General features: G+C 33.5%; 1 protein-coding gene across 9 annotated transcripts in view; it reads right to left on the minus strand.

Annotated features, from left to right (window-relative positions):
- Nucleotides 1–668: 668 nt before the first annotated feature.
- Nucleotides 669–24970, minus strand: part of ex (FERM domain containing expanded) — a 268471-nt gene continuing 244169 nt past the window's right edge. For all 9 annotated transcript variants that reach the window (XM_090400073.1, XM_090400077.1, XM_090400074.1 and 6 more), the window contains 3 exons: nucleotides 23609–23767; nucleotides 13520–14493; nucleotides 669–2849 (listed from right to left, as the gene is read on the minus strand). In XM_090400073.1, coding sequence (XP_090256199.1) covers nucleotides 2037–2849; nucleotides 13520–14493; nucleotides 23609–23767 — 1946 coding nt within the window. In that variant the 3' untranslated portion in view covers nucleotides 669–2036. The remainder of the gene's footprint in view (nucleotides 2850–13519; nucleotides 14494–23608; nucleotides 23768–24970) is intronic.

Raw genomic sequence — 24970 nt, forward strand, 5'->3', positions numbered from 1 at the left:
ACAGAACAGATGGTTTCAGCAAAATCGAAGCATTTGCTGAATGCAATTTCAACAAGTGAATGTGAATTTTCAAAAACGAAGCTGATTGTCAGACCATCACAGCTTCATTGATGACAAAAACAATTTTTTGTTACTATTCATTAACATGGTAGGTTCACTTCCATTCAACAAAATATGTTGATCTGTGGCTGCTTAGGAAATGTCATTCAGAAAGAGACACAAATAGTGAGTAAAGAAGTTTGCATATTGTGCCAGATGAGAACTTAATAAAAACTAGCAACTTTTAATAAAAAAAAATTCGCATATGCATTTACTTATTTTTATATACTTGAACAATAAATTTATGCTTAATAAACTGTGTAAGTTTATTAAGCATAATTTGTTGTTCTTATTACAAAAACATTATCACAGTGTGAAGTAACAAAATCAGTAAATCATTTAGTTTTCTTTTTATATCCTTTTAGCAAAGCAAAGAATGATTGGAAAAATCCATCGGTGTTGTCTGATGTCATTACAGACATCAGACAATGACATCATTGTCTGATGATATCTGACATCATCAGAGAATGGATGATGATGTCTGCAATGGAATTAAGATCCACAGCCTAATGCTCAGCCAAGGTTAGCTGATGTGTATACTTATAGATTATCATAAAAAATGTGAATACTTAAATAGAACAATTCCTTTATTTGGTGGTATAGGAAAAAAAAAAAGTACAGAAAAAACATTTAATGATATTATACAACATATGTACAAATGTTTATTTCAGTATATTTTGTTAAAATTAACTCCTTACATGATTTAGAAAGCCGAGGAATGCTAGCCATAAGTTTATAATACAGCTCATTTTTCAGGCAATAACGCAAAACATTCAAAGGAAATGACTGATTGCTTATTAGCTTTCCCTTTTGATGTTTAAACATTGTTTTCCTTCAACCATCAGTTATTTATTGATTGCAAGATTTTTTTTAATAATATATCTCTGAATTTAGAGTTCAACAACTGGAAAGCATTCTAACCTTAACTACACTTTCCAAATAAGAGTTATCAATCTTTTTTAATTTTCTCTGCCAAAGCGCACTTCAAGTTTTTGTTAATCCAAAAAAAAAAAAAAATATTTAAGAAATAGAGCTCATAAAAATGAAGAGAAGAAATGGAAAATACTGTAAAATATTTAATTGTACAGCACCAATGCAAGAGAACAAAGAAAAAAATATATAGATAAGAAAATACATGCAACTATCCTATTAATGCAAACAAATTTCAGTAAAGAATGACAAAATATCCTGCTCAGATTTTGAGATTTTGGATGCTCGACTCAGTTTACAGTACTACCTTTCTTTGCTGATGTCAGTAAATGAAACAAAAACTTACATAACAAAAATTAAGAAGATTCCAAAAAAAGCATATATCAACATAAAGAAACAACTCAATCCATATTATGAATTGTAAAATTTCATAATGATTAATTTATAATTTTTATACAAAGCTGCTTGAGCCATGGTCCGGAATTTTGACTATGCTGCTATGCCATTAATATTCAAGTGCAGACCCTCAATTATTGCACAAATATCTTTAAATAAGGATAAACATTTAAAACAGTCAAACTTCTTAAACTCACAACAATTTATAAAATAAAGAACTGAAGAAAGCAAATCTAAGGTCTTTTGAAACACTTAAATGAAAAAGTTAAAATATATAATCTCTGAATTAAACTATACCATTTATCACTATGATTCTAATATTAGATATAACCTCATTTAATAGAAATTGGAATGGAGGGGCACCATCCTGTTGTTTATTCTCAATATCTGTTTCTTTCAAAATGATGAATAATTTTATCTTGTAAATTTTCAAATGTTGAACAAAACTTTGGTACAGGAACACTTTATGGAAACTGATTCCTGATTAAGATATTTGAAAAATATATAACATGATAAAAAGATGTGTAATTAAAATATACATAACAAGAATTACCAAATGTTTCTTAATTACATTATAAACAAAACATACATTTATTTTGTAGGACAGAAGGCTATTCTCTACAGAAATCTGGAAAGACTAAACATCTATGACCACGTTCTCTTTCATCAAAATCATTACCAAATCCTGAAGATAATTTCATTGGTAACATTTGCTTTGATATGTGACCATTGCTTATTTTATGTTGATTAGAACATCCATCTTTGCTACCACCAAGATTTCTTTCAGAGGACTTTGAAAAGGATGTAAGAATAGTAGGTGGAAGTGAAGGCACTGGTATACCTACAGAAGAGCAGTCTACACAGTCTTCTGCTATATTTGCATCTCCTTCAGGTGGATGCAAAATGTTAACAGTTTCACCACCATTCTTTTTGTCCCAAACTGGATGCTGTGTATTATCAGTTTTAATGATTTCAAAAGAGCTCTTCTTATTCCATGCTGGATAGTTTGCAGTATCTATGTGCCAACTAATTGGCCTAGATGACAGTAAATTACTATTACAAATTACGCTATCTTGTGTTTGTGCAGCATGATGAAATGCTGGTCCTTCAGGAATGGAGCTGGGATTCACGTAACTGCAGGAAAAACGCCTAATATCCTTACCAGTTCCTAAATGGCGTTGTCTTGAGCATGTAGGAACGGTCTTTGGCAACATGAGAAGTGAACGATCATTGCACAAAGCTGATATAAGTGGAAGATCTAAATCCTGACTTTTCTGACGTAATTGTTGTAAATCTAGTGAACTCACAGGAAAACCATCATGTTTTGGGGAATTGGAAGAAAGAACAGGAAGACTCCCTAATCTAGTTCTACAACAATGAATATCATCAAAATTATTAGTTTCTTCAGAAATGCTTCTTGAATCCTGCAAAAGAAACAGAATAACTGCATATTTAACAAGTTGAGAGAAATAAATAATAAATAAAATAATTCTAGACAGTTTTTGTTTTTTTTTTCCATGGCAAAAACAGTAATGTACTATCTAACAAACAAAACGGAAGGAAATAAGGCCAATGGATACACCTACAAACTATGCATTACATTATAATAACATTGGTCTGTGTGTATGTAACAACTAATTGCACAGTGGCTCAGTCAAAAGAACATATATACATATGCAACAAGAGAAATAGTATTGCAGACTTGACTTACTATGTCTTAAAATATTAAGGAGACGATGGCATGGCTATGATACTCTCTTCATTAGTGTAACTCAGGGCTGTCCAAAGTACTACCCACAGGCCGGATGCCTGTGGGTTTTGATTTTCACGAGTGAAAAAATAAAACAACAATTTGAATGGAATGTGTATTAGATATTTTAATTCTATCACTGATCAACAATCTCGATGTTGGTAATTTTATTAGGCGTTTTTACATCACTATATATCAGCGTGTTTTTCGAATATTAGATGTGTCAAAGAAGCGTTCCTACACTATTTTGTTCCAACACGCATGCTCTGGGCGGGGGGCGTGAGCACGCGATTAGTGTTGTTCATTTGTTCAGCTATCGAAGTTGTGTCGCTGATGCTCACCAAATTACTAGATATGCATTGTGATGTGGACCTCGGATAATTTTTTTTTTTTTTTTTTTTAATGCAGCTCTAGGATTGCCTAAGGTTGGACAGCCCTGGTGTAACTTATGAATGCATTAAAGGAGCAGAGCACAATGCTCCCAAATTTATGCCAGAAATCAGTAAAAAGTTTTTAATGAACTGAAAATTTTTATACTAGTATCTGCATGTTTTTTTGTGGGATTCACAAAAAGCAAACTACATCCATGAAACCTGTAATATATATAATGTGAATATGATGGATAATATTACATTATGACTTGTCTCATAATAAAAACCAGTAAGTAATTAAAATGAAAAGTGGCAACAAATTTATATTTACAAAAATGGGCTGAATGATTTTGCTTAATTGCAATAATAAGTTTAACACAACATTGCAATATTTTCTATTTGATTCAGTTGTATTATACTGATCAGATTTTAGTTTTGGCTAGCTAATGCATCAATGTAAAATCGACATTTTAATTACAGCAAATTAATATTATCATTGGTGAACAAATTCATCATCACCATCAGGGAGTGTACAGGATATTTATGATAGTACTACATGAAAAGGTTACACCATTACTAACTTCTATTCAATAATTTTCCTCCAAATTAATCTGTTATCTTTCATTGATCTGGTAATATTGGAGAAATACCAATATTACCAGATCTTATATTTTTATCTTTTAACATGTAACTGCCACAATACTAATTTTTTTTCTATCTTCACAGGCCACTGTGAATAATGATAAGTTAACCTGTGAAACACATACGTATCACATGGCACTAGCAGAAAGTGTATGTATGAGGCACACTTGTTGCATATGGCAGTCAACATGTTAAGGTGCTTTTTACTGATGGAATATCAATCTGTCTACATCTTGGTCTTCCTCTGGGTCTTTTTCCTGCCAGCCTGGCAAAGAACACTTGTTTTGCTAATCTTTCCTCTCCCATTCTATTTAAGTGATCATACCACCTGAGATTAGCTTTACTAACACATTCCCAAATGCTAACAATAGTGATTCCTTTCCTAATATCCTCATTTTTGATGTGATACTACCATTGATGACATCTGTTTACTCCACTGATCTTTCTGAATACTTTCATATCAGAGGTCTCTAGTCTTCATTTTATTTCTAACTTAGCTCTTGGATCCATAAGTTAAAATTAGTTTGAACACTGTCTTGTATACAGCTAAATTAGTGTTTTGACACATTTCTAAAAAAGAAATGAGTCAAATAATTTATATGGAATAAAAAATTCCATATAAATTATTCAGCTGACTTCCTACCATACCAGCTTTACTAATTCTGTTGTCTACTTCCATATTTAATTTACCATCTTCGCTGTTCAGTGAAATATTGTGCCATTCATCATTTGGGATACAGTTGATGTTGTCAATGTTTCTGCCTATGCTCATTGTCTTTGTCTTTTTATTGCTGATTTTCATACTGAATTTATTACATTTATTCAATCTAGTCAGAGTATCTTGCAGACTTCTGCTGATTTATTCAGAAGTATAAGATCATCTGCATAAAGTAAAGAAGTAAGATTAACATTGCCAATTTTGTTTTCAGTTTTAATACCGCTTTCCTTCATAATGATCCACATAGATAATGATAACATTGGAGATAATAATAATAATTAACATCAAATCATCTTCCTGTATGTTTTGCAATTTTAACGGCTGACTTACAGCTTAACCACCTTACCGGCCATTAAAGATCAAATACACATCCTCAAAAGCTTCGTATCCATCATAAAGTTCAATGTAATATCAATGGTATTACAATTTGAATATGCACTTCGCATCCATGGAAATGTGGACGTATATATACATCCTGGCCGGTAGCTTGGTTAATAGTCTCTCTATATATATATTGCTTAATATAATGTCCCATTTACACCATATTACTGTAATGTTTTGAATAGCTTTTCTCTTGGCACCTTGTCATATGCCTTTTCCAGATCAACAAAACAAATTAAATACAAATCCTTGTTATATTCCCAAGATTTCTCAACTATGCCTTAAAGTGAAAATCTGATTCCTGACAACCTCTATTCAGCCTGAATCCAGCTTGTTCTTCACCAAGTTTCCCTTCCACATTTTTTTTAGCCATTTCTCAAGTATGTTTGCATAAATCTTACCAGGAACACTCAGTAGGGAAATACCTCCGTAATTCTCACATTCATTTTATTTCCCTTTTTATAGATGGTAACTATGGCTTTGCGCCAATCCTCTGGAATTCTACCCTCTGAATTATGCAATCCAGTCATTGTAAAAATTTATACCTCCATATTTGAGCATTTCTGGCCAAAATCCATCTACTCCAGCTGCCTTTTAATATTTCAGGTTTTTGATGACCTTTTCTACTTCAAGCATGGATATGTATTCCTGAACAAATTAAAAAAAAAAATCACTGCTGCAGAAATCAATCATTAATCAATATTCTAATCTCCATGCTACCAGAGCAGATTATATAAACACTCAGAAAATCAGAAATTTCTAGTAGTTTTTTAAAGAAAAAAACTATTAGAAATTTTTTCATGATACATTCACATTTTTCAATTAAATATCTACATTCACATTTTTCAATTTGAATATATATATATATATATATATATATATATATAAATGGTTGCACATGCAAGGTTACAATGCAAACATTGTTGAGCTATTTCTGAACAAACTGTAGTTGCATGCTAGAAGAAAATAAACACGTGCAAAGGCAATTTAGCAAGTGCACAGTTGAACATCTTACAGGGAGAACACTGCTATCAGTTTTTTTTTTTTTTTTGAAAAATATTCTAAATATTAAATATGGTACATATTTAATTATTTAAAATAAAATTTTGGTTTCATAATTTGATTATTTTTCTAATGCAAAGTGAATTTTGGAATGATGCTGTTAAGGTAATAATAAAAAGAATCGAAGGTGTCACCCACTGGGCCAAATAGCAAAACATCAACAAAGTGTGACTACATTGAGGATTTGAAAGTAGTTGTAAGCTTTGTTCTCCAAGTGCTCCAAGTAAAACCACTGCATACCATTAGTGTTTGTAGTTTTTTTTTGCTTTTTCTTGACATATTAGTCACTTATCTTCCAGATGGTTCACTATCAATTTTTTTTTTATTTATAGAAAGCCAACACACCCTGAAAGATGTCTAACAATCACATCATCTATTCTGTTGGACTGGACGATGATGTCATTGTTAGACATCACCATCCAGTCCAACAGAATTGTATTCTGTTGGACTGGATCCTAATGATGGCCAATGGCTACAGCTCCTACAAAATACATAAGACTACATTTTATGTAGTCTTTTATGTATCTGTACATCTGAAAAGATAGTCAAAGCACTAATAAAATATAATCTTCACACTACATATCAAATTAGCAATTTTGAATCACTCTCCCAAAGATAAATTCTATCCTCTAGCATATCTTGGAGTGTATGAAGTTCCTTGTGACTGACAGACTACTATGGACAGATAGTATCTGTTAATATCTAACTTGGAGAACATAAGAAATACATTCACTGCCATTATTATGACAAGTCAAGACTGACAGACTATGCTTTGGACATCCCTTCACACAGAATTAGATGGAAGAAAACCAATATGTTATACAGAAGTCATTACATGTCGGAGAGACTACTTTTAGAGTCAGATCATGTTATGAAGCATTCTCCTAACCTTAACAAGCATGGTTGCATTAATATGCCAATATCAACTTTAAGATCAACTACACAACTGTAATAACTTTTTTTATGTATAACATTAGAGGGCACTAAATTAGTACTTCAGATCTTTTGTCCATTATAATTTGAACTGCTTTATTTACTCATTGTGGCATGTAAACTTTAACTTGTATTGCTCTGAGGATGCTGGTTTGAAATCTAGTGAAATATAAGCAGATTAGTAACATCCTTTCATAATTTAGTATTTTGTTTTTGTTGTAATACCATTAAAATAAGTTATAAATCTGGTAAATGAATGGTAGGATAACATGCAAATTACTGCACTGTTGTTAATGGGAAACCTGATTATGCAGCAATGCACTATAGTTGGAATCTTGGATCCATGCAACAGGCAAATACTACAATGTTCTATTCAGAAGTATTTGTTACAAGCTGTTGTTCACAATATGTATATATATATATATTTTTTTTTATGTTGCTCCAACCATGAAAGGTTATTTGCTAATCTATAGTATATTTTGTACTGTGGGTGGATTTGATTTTTTTCTTTTTCTTTTTAAATGAATTACTGTAACTTTTCTCTTTTTACTTTCTTTTCTCACATATACAACAATTCTTCCCATTAACCCTTACATTATGATGCTTGCAGTTATGTATATAATATATTAATATAAAATGTAAAAATATTATACGGGTATCCCCATGCAGTCAAAGAACTCATTGCAGAAGATCCACACTATCATTATTCACACAATACCTATCATACCTCTATTTAAACTTATTTATTTACAACTAGGACACTCATGACTACCTCTAGCAATCCATTCCACTCATTTACCACTCTAAGCAAAGAACCTAATCTGCACACTCTTACACAACTTCTAGGGATCATCCCATGTTCTACCTCTACTCCTTATGTATTGATCTTATAAAATCCTTTTAGTAACTTAAAAGTCTCTATCATGTCCCCTTTCCTCTGCCCATCAACTAAACTCTGCCAAATCTTCAAACACATCACACACCTTCAAATCTACCCTCACAGGGAGCATTCCACAGACTTGTCACCAGCATATATAATATCAAACCTGTGCACAGTAGTCAACATGTGGCTAAATCATAGTCTTATAAAGAGGGATAAAAACCTCTCTATCTTTACTTGGCAATGTGTTCTTCGACATCCAACTAATCCTTTGAGCTATTCTGCCCACTTTTACAATATGTCCGCTGAACTTCAAATCTCTATCCACCATCATTCCCAGATCCTTGCCGTCATCAATTTCCTGTAATCCAGTACCATCAATATGATACAAAGTAATCCTTTCATCCCAAAGTGCAACCTTACATTTTGAAACATTAAATTGATAACCATTGTCCTTTGCTACATGCTGACATTTATCACATCAACTACTGTCCTCCTCAGTCTTGCATTGTAAGCAAAAAATTGGATACCCCCCACCCTCCCAAAAAATCTTCCACTACATCATTAATATACAAATTCCAGAGCCCTAAGGCACTCCTCTGTTATCCTCATTTGCCTTGATTACACTCCACCAACCCCTAATATGTCAGCCACCAGTCTTATGTCCATTCTCATTTGCTCCAACTTATGAAATAATTTTCCATGCAGTATTCTATTAAATGCATTTGCAAAGTCCAGTAGTCTCATGCTGTAGCCATTTCCTTCATCCAATTCCACTGTCATTACAAGATGTGAATGAATTATAAAGGCAGAGCCGACCTTTTAAAAAGCTGTGTTCTTCCCCATAATGAGTATTGTATTTGATTCCACCATTTCCCGAATTTCACCTTTAACCAATTTTTCCAATACTTGAACCACCACTCCTGAGATGTTAATTTCTTTTTTTTATAATATTGCTCCCACCAAGAGAAGATTTTACAGTTACAGTACCATCAGTTATCTAATATTTCGATTATTTGTCAGCAGATTGCTCCCACACTGTGGTTAAATAACTGGGGAATTACTTTATTATGAATGGACACAAGTAAATTGAAACTATATATATCACCAAGTCTTCTGTAGCAAAATACCCTTTAGTTACAAATATCTAAGTCTGGATCCTGTTTAAAACATAAAGTCATATTTTAAGAACTTTTTAACTGAAGAAAAGTTTAGTCAGTCTTATACAGTGGTGACAGGGTTTTTAAGAGAAAGCCACCCGAGTGAGACAAGCTAAAGAACACATAACAGCCCAGCTATATAGATAACATTGCATTGTAAATTAAGTTTATGCTATATGAAACAAAGTTAGTGGACATATCACTGAGTGTCACAATAAGAGTGAGATGAGATGCTATTGTGTTGATTGATGGAATTATGGCCAAAACTACTAGTGCATTATAACTTAATTGCACATTCTTCTGCCGTTGGCCTATTTTGCAGGATGAAACCTCTACCTCTGTATGAGACCACCTAACTCACTTTCAATTCGAATGCCCTTAAAAACATTATTTGCCCCCTCATTAGTATACCTGTTTCAATGGAAAGAGATCTTTCCAATTTTTATTTATTTCGTGTGTAAACTACAGAAAATGTAAGGGCATACATATAAATGATTAAACGCATACATTTAAAGAACTAGAACATTAAAAGAATTGGAATTAAAAGTATACATTAAAAGACAAAAATGTCACTTGCATGAAATATCAAGTAAAAACATAAAATGTCAAATTTCACTCATCCAGTGACTAATATACTTTAAAGCTGTTTCATTACACTGCATTAAATCTTCTCAGGTACATATATTATTAATGTCTATTACTATAAATATGATAAATATATAAAGATGATCCATGGTTTGTGTTTCACCACATGAGCAGCTGCCATTATCTGTGTAGCCCCATCTGGCCATTCCGGAGCAAAATCTATTCAACGTCTTCCATCTTTGTCAGTCAAGATGTAAGGCAGAAGGAAGAGATTCGTTTAAGTTCAGAATCTCTGGAGATTGTTCTTGCCACATTGTTAACCTTGTAGCTTTTATGGAATCAACCAATGGTTCCACTAAGTGAATAAAACTTTTCCTTGGTCTTAGCCTCTTATGTACTGCAACATGTCCATGCAAAGGATGCCGTTCATCATTTAGTTGTTGTTTCCACTCATATCTACTCTGTGTAGTCCTTCTGATGTGAGGAGGTGCAATACCAGACAGTGAGCATAGATGGTAAATTTTTGTAGGCTTAAGGCAGCTGGTAATGTGCCGACATGTTTCATTAAGAACCTTATCAATAATTTTGACATGTGATCTTACCCAAAACAGGGCTAGCATACTTGGCTATCGAAAAGCAGAGTGCCAGTGCAGAAGTCTGCAGTACTTGTGGATTTGCACCCCACCGAGATGATGTTAATCAGCACAGAATATTATTACGTGTTTGAGTTTTAGCTGCTGTCTTCTCTATGTGTCGCTTATAATTTGGGGTCCTATCTAGTGTAACACCTAGGTAAGTTGGATTTGGATAATTGACCAGTTTCACACCATTCCATTCTATATTTAACTCTCTCCTTGCCTCCCTATTATTGAGATGGAAAAGACACATTTGGGTTTTACTGGGATTTGGTTTCAGTTGGTTTTCCTTATAGCAAAATATAAGGGTTTCTATCTCTTGTGTGAGCTGCTTCTCAATGTCATCAAAGGATTTTGATTGATAAGCTATTGCCCAGTCATCTGCATATAAGAAGGTTCTTGACCGTGGGTTTATAGATTGGTCATTAGTATATATATTGAAGAGGAAGGGAGATAGCACACTTCCCTGAGGTAGACCATTTTTCTGGATATGTGCCATCTGTTCTTTTTTCCTTGAAAATCAATAAAGAATCCCCTGTTGAACAGCAGCGACCTAAGTATCTCCACTAACAGATAGCTGTTTGTCATGCTGTAAATTTTGACTATAAGCTTTCTAAGATTTAGTGTGTCATTTGCTGCTGTCAAATCTATAAAGACAGCTGCTGTTGCTAATCCCCTTTCAAAGCCATCCTCAATGAACTGTGTTAAGTTTAATACATGTCCAGTGCATGATCCGCCTGGTCTAAATCCTGCCTGTTCTTTTATCAGCACTTTCTCTATTTCTGGACTTAGTCTGTTCAAGATTAACCTCTCATACCGCTTCAGTGTTGTGCATAGGAGAGCTAAAGGCCTGTAGCTCTTTGGATCCTCAGCAGGTTTACCCGGTTTCAGGATAGGTATTACTTTCGTTTGCCTCCATATGCTGGGTATTTTAGCAAATGTCCAACAAAAGTTAAAAAATTCAAACAACCACTCTGTTGCCTTTTCTCCCAGATTTCTTAGTATCTCATTTCTGATATCATCTATACTGGCAGCTTTTCCTGGTTTAAGGTTTTTAGGGCATTTTTTAGTTCCTCTTTAGTAAATGGTGTTTCGAAGAGATTATTTTCTGAATCCCTAACTTTCTTAATATAATCTTTAGGTATTTTCCCTTCGATACTTGGTTTGTCATTCAGAGATAGCCGAGTTGCAATTTGGTTTGCATTTATATTAACTTCGGTTGCTGCTGTTGTGGGGTCACCAGATAATTTTTTGAGTAAGAGCCAGGCTTTCCTGCTACTGTGTTTCATATCTAAGATTTTAATTTTCTCTGCCCATTGTTAACTTCTTTTTTCAGACAGTGTTGCTATAAGTGCCTCTCCTGCATCAACTGTTTCTGATGAAAATGGATCTTTATCATATAGGTCACAATATCTTTCATATATTTCCACGTTGTGCTTTGTAAAACCTGGAATGTAACATGTTCTACAACCTCTTGGGATGTGCCTGGTAGCAGACTGTCTAATAGCTTTGATGAACTTTCCATAATTTTCTGGTCTGGGTGAAATGTTGGTCACGTTTATGTCTAATTCTCTTGAGAACTGTTCCCAGTTAGCTTTTTTTAAAATTAAAGTGTCTTCTAAGTGAGATCTCCTTAAGTCGGACTGGTGGGAAAACTTGCAGCATTATTGGTCTATGTTGTGAACTTGGGATTGGTGCAAGTACCTGTTTAGTGCACAGATTAGCTATTCTATTAATAACAAATCCAAAGTCTGAGTTATAACCTCTTTTCCATCTTCCACTGTTAAATGATGAGGGCTGTTTAGGATTGTGTATAAGATTCATTTGATTACTTTCAGCTTACTGTTCAACTAACTCTCCATCCTCATTTGTTTCACTATAACCAGTGTGCTATGACTGTTAAGGTCGCCTACAATAATAGCAGATTTGCTTTGTGAAAAGTACTGGGACATTTCAAAAGCAAAGGTTATACTAGGTGGTTTATATACTGAGAAAACACTGATGTTATCCAGATCTATTCCAAGGATTTCTATGTTATTTTGGTTTGTGATTAGGCATCCTATAACCTGGAGCTCCTGCTGAGTGAAGATAGCACTTCCATACTTTTCATATGGTATTTCTTTTATGAGCTTCATTCCAGCAATTTTAGGTCTGACTTGTTGAGGTCCTTTGTGTGTCTCCTGTAGACATAAAATATCACATTTTTGTTCTTTACACATTTTTGCAATAAGATCTTCTTTTACAGAGGCCCTCTGTATTGTGTGAGATGACTGTCAGAGTTGGTTCCCATAAGGGCAGCTGAGTTTTAGTCATTGTGTCTATGATAAAGAAGATGCTAGTTGCATTATAAAACTGTAGAAAACTATAAAAGATGGATGTATTACACTATGCTATAATGTAGATTGCTGATAGCAGAATTTGCAACTTGTAAAAAAGCCGACAGGGGTTGTGACATGAACGCTTCTCCTAATCTTTCCAATGAAATAGGTATACTAATGAGCTACAGGTTTCTTAAGCCTCCATAGCTCAGTTAGTATCAACAATATCACATGAAAGACTTTAAATCATTTCAGATGTTAAGTAATTAAATTCATAGAACTAGACTAACATGTTTTCAACCCTTAACATTAAAATATTTATGAATAAAATTATCAGTTTAAACTTATAACAGCACTCAAGGTGAATGAAAACAAATTCTCATTGTATAAAAATTTTATATGTAAATATAACTGAAAATTACTGCAGTAAAGCTCAGTGCACTGAGCTCTAATAATTAATGTAAAGGAGTTAGACATCTTTATGAAACAGATTTAACAGGATAAATATAGGAAGGAATTATTTAAAGAAGTATTTTTCTTCAGCATATTTTGGTATCAAAACAGATATGAAATCAAACTAACCATGAAAAAAAAATAGTATTAATATACTTGTTTTATCATTATATGTTAATTTTTATATGCACTTTATTTAACAATACCTTTTGATAATCACATGGAGCATGAATGTCATTTGATGTGAAACTCTTTGCAGATGCTGACATCATATTTAGTGTTTCAGAACTGCTTGCTATTAAATTCTGTGATACTGCATCTTTCTCTTTTCTTTGTAATTCTGTACAAATATTCAATTTTGAAGGCACACAATTTGCAGCTGTGAAAGATTCAGATCCCTGAGATTTTTGATCACTGTTTAATAACTGAAGTTTATGCCTTTCATTTTCTGTCAATGTTGAAAGCATTTCTGAACTAGAATAATAACTTGGAAGAGAGCTAGGATACATAGTTAAAAGAGAAAGATTTGGTTCTGAGCCAGCAGGACCAATTCCTGTTTGTCTGCCAAATAGCGTAAGAGGTAATTTTTGAATCCTTGTTAACGATGACACTCCTATTCTTGTTGCTATGCGTGCATGTGACTGTGGAAATGGAGCACTTTGGTTTGATAAAACACCCATTTTTGTGACCAGCTGATTACTTTTGATATTAGAACAGTTCAATGGTAAAGATACTCCTACTGATTCTTCTTGCAACAAATTTTCACATGTTTTTTCTATGTTTTGGTAACATATAGATATGGAGTTCCTACTTTTATTATTCATATCTTGACTAGGTTTAATAAATGACTGTAGAACACAGTTCTGTACCTGACCTTCACTTTCTGATCTTTGATGCTTACAATTATTAGCAATTAAATTCCCTTGCTGTGATTTAACTGCACAGTCAGTGTCTGTGTTTGGTATTGCACTATCACATTTTACTCCACTATCACATGAAGCATGCAAGCTACTGATGTCTCTAGGCCTCTTTACATCTGCAAAACACTCCCTTTCTGTCTCTGATTTTACCAATAAATTTACAGAGGCTTCAGTAGTGGAAGATGTTGCACAGTTACTGAAAGGAGCAGAATCCACATCATTGGATGCACTATTTGTTGAAATCTCTTCCACAGATGAACCTAAGGTAATAGTAAAAAGAAATCACTGTATTCAAATAATTCCCAATAACTGAAAAAATAATGTTATCACTTGTATTTCTACTAATTACAAAAAATAATTGGTGGCAACTGTAAATTAATCCCACTCTTAATTATATTATCATCCAACTATGCTCTTCTAACTGAAACAATGTCAACTAATAAAAAAAATCTATTTTTCATATTAGTTTGCAAAAATCTCACATAAATGCTTTGCTTATTATGTTCATTTTTTATCATTTTATATATGTTTAGTGAAAATTTTATTTAATGAGGAATACATTTTGTTATTGATAAATTAATCTAAAAATATACATATACAGTACATATCTGATTTGTTCACACTTAGTATTGCAATTATATGCTTAGTATGACTGGAGCTGCCATTTGATTAAGTAGTAGCGATATAAAAGAAACTTAATTATAGTTATAAATAGTAATGTTGCCTACCATATGTTGTAATCCTTAAGGAATAGCACAGAAATGTTGTATGTATATTATTTGTAGGTTTGTGTTACAGTAGTGTTCATATGTCACCACTGCTGTGTATCACATGTGAACATTGCAACAAACGGCAGCCATTTTGTCAAGAGTTTTGCTTTGAATCTTGATAATGGACATGCAAGTTGGTTGTTGTTTTTAAAACAAATGTCACTAGATAATGAAACACTAGGAAGTAAAGGGTAGGCAAGCAAAGAAGGAAGGAGCCACAAAGGGCTAATAAACTACCTCTAATTTCTAATCTCAGAAAAGTTTTTATATGCATCTTGAATTACTCTCCAAGGATACGGAACTGTTAAGCTAATAATTGAAGTAGTATAATAAATCAAGCCTTTATATGAGATTATTTTGTACTTAATGAAGGGCAAGTGATATATGTTCCAAGGAGCAATATGGAATCTGCAGAAAAATTCCTTTTATTGGAAGTGTATTTGGAATTGCTCAATTAAATGTATTCCCTACTGTCTGAGTGATTACTTGTCATGCTTACTTCAGAAAAAGAGGAAAAGATACATTAAGGAAACTTGTTTACAGAAAGTATATTAGTTAAGTGAGGCCTTTTAACCTACTCTAAGGCATTTGAGAGATAAGACAGAATGAATAAATGAGCAAAAACAATAAAATAATTGCTGTAAAGGATGTTCTCATATCGGTCAAGTAAAAATTACAGAACTTTTAGCCGAATGTTAGGTTCAATTTGTGTTGTAAAGTATTTCGTGTTATCTCTCGGTATTGAGTTCATTTATGTAATTCCTAGAATGATCATTTAATTATCTATATGTATTGAGAAGTTAGAGATTAATTCATTACTTTTAATTCTATAAGGAAAGTGAAAATCAGATCTCCTTAAAGAGATAAACCATTACTTATTATTGAGAATTGCATTTATTGTATATATTTATGTTTACAGTAAATTAGTTTAATTTTTTATACTACAGCTTCATTCTTTGAATATACACATGTTGATCCTGAAGTGAATGCACCATCACAGATACAAATCTGAAACATTTTAACCAACTAAAATAAAATTAAATATATTGTTACCTTACTCCATGATTGTCTTTAATATATAGGGTGGATATAGGTGGGGAATAACATACTTTGAGCAAATCAAAATCATTAAAACATAAGTTATTTTACAAAAAATACCAGCCAAATTAACTGCTGTGAAAATGTAACAGTCAATCCTCATTACAGCAAATGCCATAAAAGTATCAATCAAAAGTGAAACTTGGCTAACAGCAGATGATGTAGTTACAGGGATTGAACGTGAAGGGTTTAGTATTTTCAGGGAAGATAGAGGACAGATTGGGGGGAGGAATACTGTTGATGATAGCAGATGAATTGCAACTAAAAAGAATAGGAGACAGGTGGGAAGGTGGCTGTTCGTTTGAAGCAATCTGGTGTGAGATTAAGACCAGTAAGACAAAATATACAGTTGGCTGTTGCTATAGGCCAGGGAATTCCATAGATGATCTGGAAGACATGCATCACCAAATTAGTACAATGAATTCAGGTCAAGCGATTATTATGGGGGACTTCAACTATGGAGATATAGACTGGAAGGAAGAAAGATCGAGATATAGACTGGAAGGAAGAAAGATCACATGACAGAAAGAAAATAGAATTTATACACCTACTGAGAGATAATTAGTTAAGGCAGCATGTGATGGAGGAGGACTAGGGGTGGGAGAGTATTGGACCTGATCACAAGATCAGAAGAGCTATCCATAACCAAGGTGAAAACATTGCCTCCAATTGGTGAAAGTAACCATACATTATTGACTTGGGAAATTGTAAAATATAAAGAATATTCTATCAAGAAGGGGTATTTGTGAAACTATAAGGCATGTGTTTATGACTAGCTTAGGAAGAAGCTTAAATCTGTACCATGGCATAAAACACTGCAGGTTAAGGATGTTAGTAGTGCTTGGCATATAGTTAAGAGTCATCTAGAGGAAGCAGTATTAAATTGTATACCTTGGGTAAGGAGGGTTAGTTGGGTAGGAGTTAGATGGATGAGTAATATCATTAAGCATGAGCTGCAGAAGAAGAAAATGTTCTGGAAGGTATATAAAAGGAGAAAGGTGACCAGCAAACTCATGCATAGTACAAAAGTCAGGAAAAATAGGTGACTAATATGGTGGGGAAAAGCAAAATCAGATTACAAGAAGAATCTAACCAAGCAAGCCAAAGAAAATCCCAAAGAGTTCTTTTGTTGCGTAGCAAGTAAGACAAAGAATAACTATGGAAGATTAACCTTAACAAGTGCTGATGGTGATGAGGTGATAGAAGCAAATAAAATAGTTGAGTTACTGTATGACCACTTTGCAAGCATATATCTTCCTAGTGAGGTTACTGCTTCAATAACAAACACTAATGTGGGAACCGAGTTGGATGAATTGGAGGTCCTTACAATATTGCAGAATCTCAATGTAAATACAGCTGTGGGATTAGATGGGATATCAGTTAGGGTTTTGCAAGAATGTGCAAGAGAAATGGCAATGCCTTTGAGTAAGCTGTTTATTTAACTCTCAGCTCTGGTAGAGTTCCAAGGGAGTGGAAAGAGGGCAAAATTATTCTTTTTCATAAGGGAGGTTCTAAGACTACAGTAGCAAATTATAGACCAATCAGTATCTCAGATATAGTGGTATTAGAAAAATTGGTAAAAAAAGAGAATTCAAGAATGGATAGATAAAAATATGATACTGTAGGAGGGTCAACATGGCTTTGTGAGGGGTCGGTCATGCCTTAGTAATTTACTAACTTTTTATAATAGAGTAACAGCTGAGTTGGATAAAGGAAATGGCTACACAATGATTTTGCAAAGGCATTTGACAGAATACTGCATGGAATTGTGTTATGCAAATTAGAAGAAATGGGAATGGAAATGACACTGGTAAAGTGGATAAGATGGTGGCTGCTGGACAGATATCAAAAAATATATGGAGGGGCAGAATTGAGGTGAAAGCAGATGACTAGTGGTGCTAAAAAGTTCAGTGCTGGGACCATTGCTATTTGATTTATACATAAATGATATAGGAAATAACCTGAAAGGAAATGAAGCTAGAGATTTATGGATGGTGGTAGACAGAGATTTAAAGTTTAGAGGATATATTGCTAAGGTAGCCCATAGGATTACTTGACTATTGAAGAATACATTAACAAATAGAGATATGGAAGTTGCTATTCCTCTTTTTAAGGCCTTGATACACCCACACCTGGATTACTGTGCTCAAGTCTGGTCTCCTGGGTTTCTTGGGGATGAGGAAGCAGCGTAGAGGATTCAGGGGCAAATAACCAAGATTAGTGAGTGGCCTGTGGAATGTTTCCTATGAGGATAGATTGAAGGTGTGTATATTACAGAAGTTGGTTGATAGGAGAAAAAGAGGGAATATGATAGAAACATTTAAATTGCTTAAAATATTTTATAGGATAGATGCAAGGGAAATGTTTCAACATTTGGCTATAGGGACCAGAACAAGGGGTCATCCCTGGAAATTGAATAAAGATGTGGTCAGTCCTCACTCAAAAGTGTGAGGACTAGATTTTTTGCTTATAGAGTGGTGAATGAGTGGAATGGTTTGTCAGTGCCAGTTGGGAATGCTTTTTCTATTAATAGATTCAAGGAGAGCTATGATAGGTTGTGTGGATAGATTGTGTTTCCCACGATGAGTCTTCGGACTCCATGGAGGTGCCTGTATAATAATAAAGCATAAATGAATGTTATTTTAAAATAAATTTTTGTTACTGCAATTTGTTGGGCTAAATGAATAATTTGTCATTCCTTTGGTCCAAGAAATTTCCATACTATTGTCTGTATTTCTGAAAAGTGATGGTGCATTCATAATATGAAGTCTGCAATACTGAAATACAAAATATTAGCACTGCAGACATTAGTGATAAGCAGGGCTTGAAAAATTTGTGGTGGTTCACAAGTCTGACAAATATCTTACTAGCCAGATGTCAGACTGGTTGGAACACCATAGTTGCCAATTATTGTTAGGTGACATTTAAATGGATGTCTCCAAAAACATTGATAAACAAGCACTCAGCACCACATAATCCACCACCTGTAACACTTAATCCTTCATCCACACTATGCCACTACTTCCTACTGGCATTTCTGGTCTGGTAAATGCATATTCTCTGGCCAATTTGCTTGTATACCTAATCATATGTTCCCAGAGCTGATCTATTTATAAGTTTTGTTAAGGCTATGACTAATTTTTACCATGAGTAAATGTCAGTGTTGAAGTAAATATCTTAACCACTTATATATTTGTGTGTTTATCAGCTTATTAGACATGAAAAAAAAATTCATATTCTATCAGTAATGTAAGCAATAAAGAGGCAACTGAGAAACATTTCATGTGTTTTTTTCAGTCATTGTTTTTCATGAAGTGGTGCCAATTTAAAAAAAAATCTGAACACATTTATGTTACATTTTTTCCCCCAGGAGAGAGAGAGAGAGACAGCTTTCTATAGATAAAATGATGTGTAGGTATCCTATCATCTTATTAGTCATCTATTAAAACAAAATCAGTGATTAGTAATGGTAAAGAGAGAGATCAACACCAATCAGATGACTAATCCTGACAACATAAAGGGAAGATTTTGGTGAACTATGGAACATTACAGAGAAATACATAGTCTATATTTAAGTTGTCAGCCAGCAATTAGAATTGAAGGAAATATAGGAAGATGGTTTCATGTAAAATCATGGGCAAGACAAGGATGCACATTATCTTCACCCGTATTCATCATCATCTATATGGATCACATTATGAAAGAAAGTGGCATTAGGCCTGATATTAGAATTGGAGATGTCAAACTTAGCTCTTTGCTTTATGCAGACGATGTTGTACTTCTAAACATATCTAGTGCCAAGTCTCCAGGATTTCCTAACTATATTGAATAACAGCTTTAACAAATTTGGCATGAAAATCAGCAATAAAAAGACAAAAACTATGAAAATAAGCAGGAGCATAGAAAACTTCAGCTGCATTCTGAATAGAGATCCTATAGAACAAATAAAACACTTTAACTATTTAGAATAAGCAAAGTTGGTATGGTGGGGCAGCCAGCTGAATAAATGTATATGGAATAAGAAAAATTAACCAAAACACCAAACTGGCAATATACAAGACAGTGTTCAAACCAGTTTTAAGTTACCGATCTGAGAATTGTGTTAGAAATAAAGCACTTGATTAAAGATTAGAGACCATGGATCTGAGAAAAATTAGGGGAGTGAGCCAATGGCATCAATGACAATCATATTAAAAATGAAGATTTAGAAAGGAACTTAACATTATTAGCATTCAAGAATGTGTCAGCAGAGCTAATCTGAGATGGTATTGACACTTAAATAGAATGGATGAAGAAAGGTTAGCAAAGAAGGTTTGATGCCAAGATAGCAGGAAAGAGACCTGGAGGAAGACCAGGGTCTAGATGGATTGATTCAGTCAGAAGTGCCTTAGAAGCATGAAATGTTAGATATAAGAATATTGGAGTGCTCAAAAGTAATAGATTGATTTGGAGGAAAATTATTGATAGGAGATTAATAATAATGTAAACTTAATCATGTAGTGTTGTCATAGTAACCTAAATACCCCTTGGGGGTACATATCAGGAAATTGATGATGATGGTTATAAAAAATCATCAAGCATGAAATGAATGCACACTACATGGTTTATGAAATGAAGAGAAGTCCATAGCTTTATTGTCATCAATAAAGCTGTGAGTATATGAGGAGGAGAGGAAACCATTTATGTGTAATGCACAACCAGAAAGGAAACTCAACCCAACTGCAAAGAATAGAAAGTAGACCATAAGACGAGTAAATAAGCCTCTATACAAGACCTAATCAAATGCCTAGGAAATGCTGTCCCCCCCAAAACCATTCCATAGCCAGTGATGAGAGTTAAAAGATGTATGGAATATAAGTGGCAGAATCCATATTACTGGTCAGGATTCCATTAGTGGACCTCAGAGTGATGAAGTTCACTATTTATGATACCTTCTCTTTGATTTTTGTATTAACTGAGGTAAAAGCAATGGAATGATAGTTTGATGGCCAACCTTATCACCATTTTTTAATCACTTATCACTGTAAAGGTGATGCCAGATGAGTAGAAAAGATTGAAAAGATGCTATAAGATGAGTGTTAATTCCGAAGCATAATGCGAGACTTGTTGGTGACAGAGTAATTCAAAGATTCTTCTCATTTATTTTAGATTATACCAGGAGAGGAATAGAGCAAGCCATTCTTTGTATTGTGGGAAGTATTTTGCCATGGTTGTTTATCAAGAGAAGAATACCAAATCTGCCTTACATGCTCAGCTGATGATAACATCTAGTGTGCGAGAGGTAGGAGCATGGAAAGACAGAAGTTGTGCCTAATGGTCCTGAGAAGAAACCAGAACAGTCCAGTGCAACTTGATAGCAGCCAAGTGTTTTTTGTATATGGTCTTTTTAATTGTTGCAAGCTGCAGTGTAGTTTGAATGTGAAGCTGAAGATTTGCTCTCAAGCTACTTGTGATATGCGAAATTCTTTTGGATCACATCAGCATACCTGCTAGAAAAACCAAGGCTCAGATAGAGGTTAGGAATTTTAAGTGGGAAATTGGGAGGGGATGAATCAAGGTTTTCATTGAGGTTAAATTATTTCAATAATGATTATTTTGGTAATTCAAAAATAATGCTCTGTAGTCAGAGAAGCAAATGTTGGGAAGAAAAAAGTATTGGAGTTTGGTAATATGATTGATTATGTGTTATATCACTGCTAACAAACAAATTTCAGCATAGAATTTTCCACTTAATCAGCATTACTAGAGAAGGCATGCCAGTTTGAGATATGGCCACTGAAGGGATCATGAAGATAGCTGGCTTCATTGCTTGGGTGATGAAAATAGCAAAGGAATATTACAAAATGCAGTTAGCAAACTAGGACAATGTCTGTTCTGACAAACATGTGTACCACCTATGTACTAGAAGAAATTGCATAAAGCATGGTATGCATATCATTTATGTTTGAATTAAAACATGTATGTTGATGAAATGATGATAATGGAATTTTTTTTTTTTTTTTTATGATTTTGGATATATTTTGATTTTATTTATTTTTTGTTTATGAGGAGCATGCTAAATATTCTTTGCATAATTAGTTGATAACTAAGTGACAACTAAATGATAAAATACAGAAATTTTCAGAAATATCCAATGCTTACTTGATATGTTCATATCAAAGAAGATTAGTTATTTTTAAGGAAAGAAAATCTCATTTCTGAGTTCCAGATGTCATCAAAAGCTGAGAGTATAGGAAGGTTTCATTTATTTTAGAGAAAATGAAATACGACCAACTCTCACTCACAATGAAGTGCTATGTACTAGTTTATATATTGGCACTGTGGAATAGTCTGGAAATAGATACCCGTTAAAGATGTAGTTGCGAAATGAGAAAAGATTGTGCACTGTAAAAAAAAAAAAAAAAGGATATTTAATGTCAACTGGAGAGAACCATTTATAAACAGAAAGGAAAAAGAACCTAGAAGGCACTCCAATATGAGCTGACATTAGAGAATAAAGATCCACTTACTTATATACTGAATGGTAAGAGAAAACCGTCAGTACAATTATGTTGACAATGTAAAAATAGCCAAAAGATTTGGACAGCAGTTATATGCAAACACAGGCCAAATTCTATAAAAGCATCAACAGCAACTATTTCAGCTGCTCTTGACTTTTTCATAGTAACTATTAAAAAAGGACAATACAGTTGACAATGATAGAATCTCTATGATTGTTAATTAGACAGGAAGTTTGTAATGAAGATTGCTAATGAAGCCATTACTTTTAAAAAAGCTTGCAAAATAAGTATATAAAATGATAATAGCAAACTTCTCTCTCTCTCTCTCTCTCTCTTTTTAAACAAGAAATGAGTAATGTGTGTGGACTAAAACCAGTTTCTAGCCTTGTTATATTGCCTAGACCTAAACGATAATATGAGTTGCCTTGATGCAAAACTTCTTAGCAGTGCAATCTTAAAAATACTTATATCTGTTGTTTGATTTCTTCCATGAAATGGGCTTGGTATGTATTTGTGGGGCACACTTACCATCTGACTACAGAACAATGACTATCAAAATAATTGCCAAATGAAAATATTTGTTTGCCATCAACAGCTAAAAATTTCTTTTGCATTTGCTTATATGATACCAATAAGAAAAAACCAAGTGGTTATAAAGAAAGAAGCTAACAGTATTATTAAATGCAGATTACATGCAAGTTAATTCTTAAGAAATTGAGTAAAATAAAATAGTGAGTTACATGATATCTGATAAAAATGACCCCCCCCCAATTCTTGGGAGGGTCATTTTCAGATAAGTAATAGATAGCACACAAAATGACCATTTTCACATCAGATCTGAATATTCATAACTGGAAGGCACATACCATGTAATTAATTCACTGTGCTGTAATCATTTTTTATGCTATAGTTAAAATATTTTTATATAAAGCTTTAAGGTAATAAGGTTAAAACAATAATAATTAATTACATATTAAAATAAAACACTGAAGAAAGTATAAACTTACATGGCTGTTGACTAAGCTTGCTTTCTGTATTTTTTGATGTACAACTATATTCCTGATTAATTTTTGTTGGCTTTGTAGGCATGTCTGCTTTTGTAGATATACATTCTAAAGAGCAGTGCAAAGGAGGTGAGTTTATCATAATTTCCATATCCAGATCATCTGCAAAAGTAAAAACTATAAGTGCATCATAAAACAGATAAGAAAAAAGTGCAATATTAAGGTTTAATTAAGACAATCTCACCCATGAAAAGTTGTACAGTGAATGGGCTAGTGATTAATCTTGAAACCTGTTTCAGTGACACGAGTGGAATACAACCACAATGCCCTATCTAAAGCTGTAACTGACAGCTTCCCTACATATTATTATTATTCCTTCCTCTCGGCTGTCTCAATAGAAACAAAGGAGTCAAATGATGTCAAGAAGTCATTAATCAGACCTCTCAATAAATTTGAATTTAACTTTTCAACAATCAAACTATCCTAAAAGATGACAAGCCATGCATCACTGGTGCATCGTTTTGATTACTTACTATTCCAATGTAATATCTGAATTTTAATTTTGTAATCCTTTCTTGATTTCCTGATCGAAAAAAAAAAGCCACTAGTTCTTAACGTGTGAAACTAGTTTGTGTATATCTACTTGTGCATAATGCTAACAACTATTAAACCCAGATTTTGTTTTTAATCATTAAACGTGGTAGTTTCTTAAACCACTTCAAGCCCCGATAAGCAAGCTAACAATCTCACAGCAAGGGGTAAAAATGATCTGCTAAGAAAACTTTCCCCAAACATCCAGTAGAATTTAAACCTATTATCTCTGCAGGTAGGATAGCAGACATTATTCATTTAGCCAAATATTTGATATACCTGCAACATTAAATATATCATTGGTTGATATTACAGCCAAGGCAACTAAGGTTGTCAAGACCATATTATACTTGTTAATTGCATGTGTTTTCTAGCTGGTTTGCTTGGTTCACAGAATAAAATCCCATTCCCAGAAAGAAAAACCAGCCATCTTGTATGGGACTGGTCAATTTACCACATCAGTTGTAAAGCCTTATAGAAGTTTCTCTCATTCTCAACTGAATTTCATTTGACCTCAAGTCTGGTTTAGTTTATCCTTTTATGTGAATGGACAAATGTCAGTTTGTCCATTCATATTTCAAGTGAATGGACAAACTGACCATTCACATTGCAGTTTGCAGTTGTGTTTGACAGTTTTCAGTAATAAATATATTTCATAAAACCCAAGAGCTGTAATGAAACTATATTGCTATAACAAAAACAGTGAGGAGCCAAGAAAAAGGAGTTTCTTGTGGTTTGAAATAATTGACTGAGAAAATGATAATAATAATTTGT

This window comes from Typopeltis vanoorti, chromosome 11 (genome assembly GCF_054136105.1).
Source record: "Typopeltis vanoorti isolate ZY-2024b chromosome 11, IOZ_Tvanoo_1.0, whole genome shotgun sequence".
NCBI classification, from domain to species: Eukaryota; Metazoa; Arthropoda; class Arachnida; order Uropygi; family Thelyphonidae; genus Typopeltis; species Typopeltis vanoorti.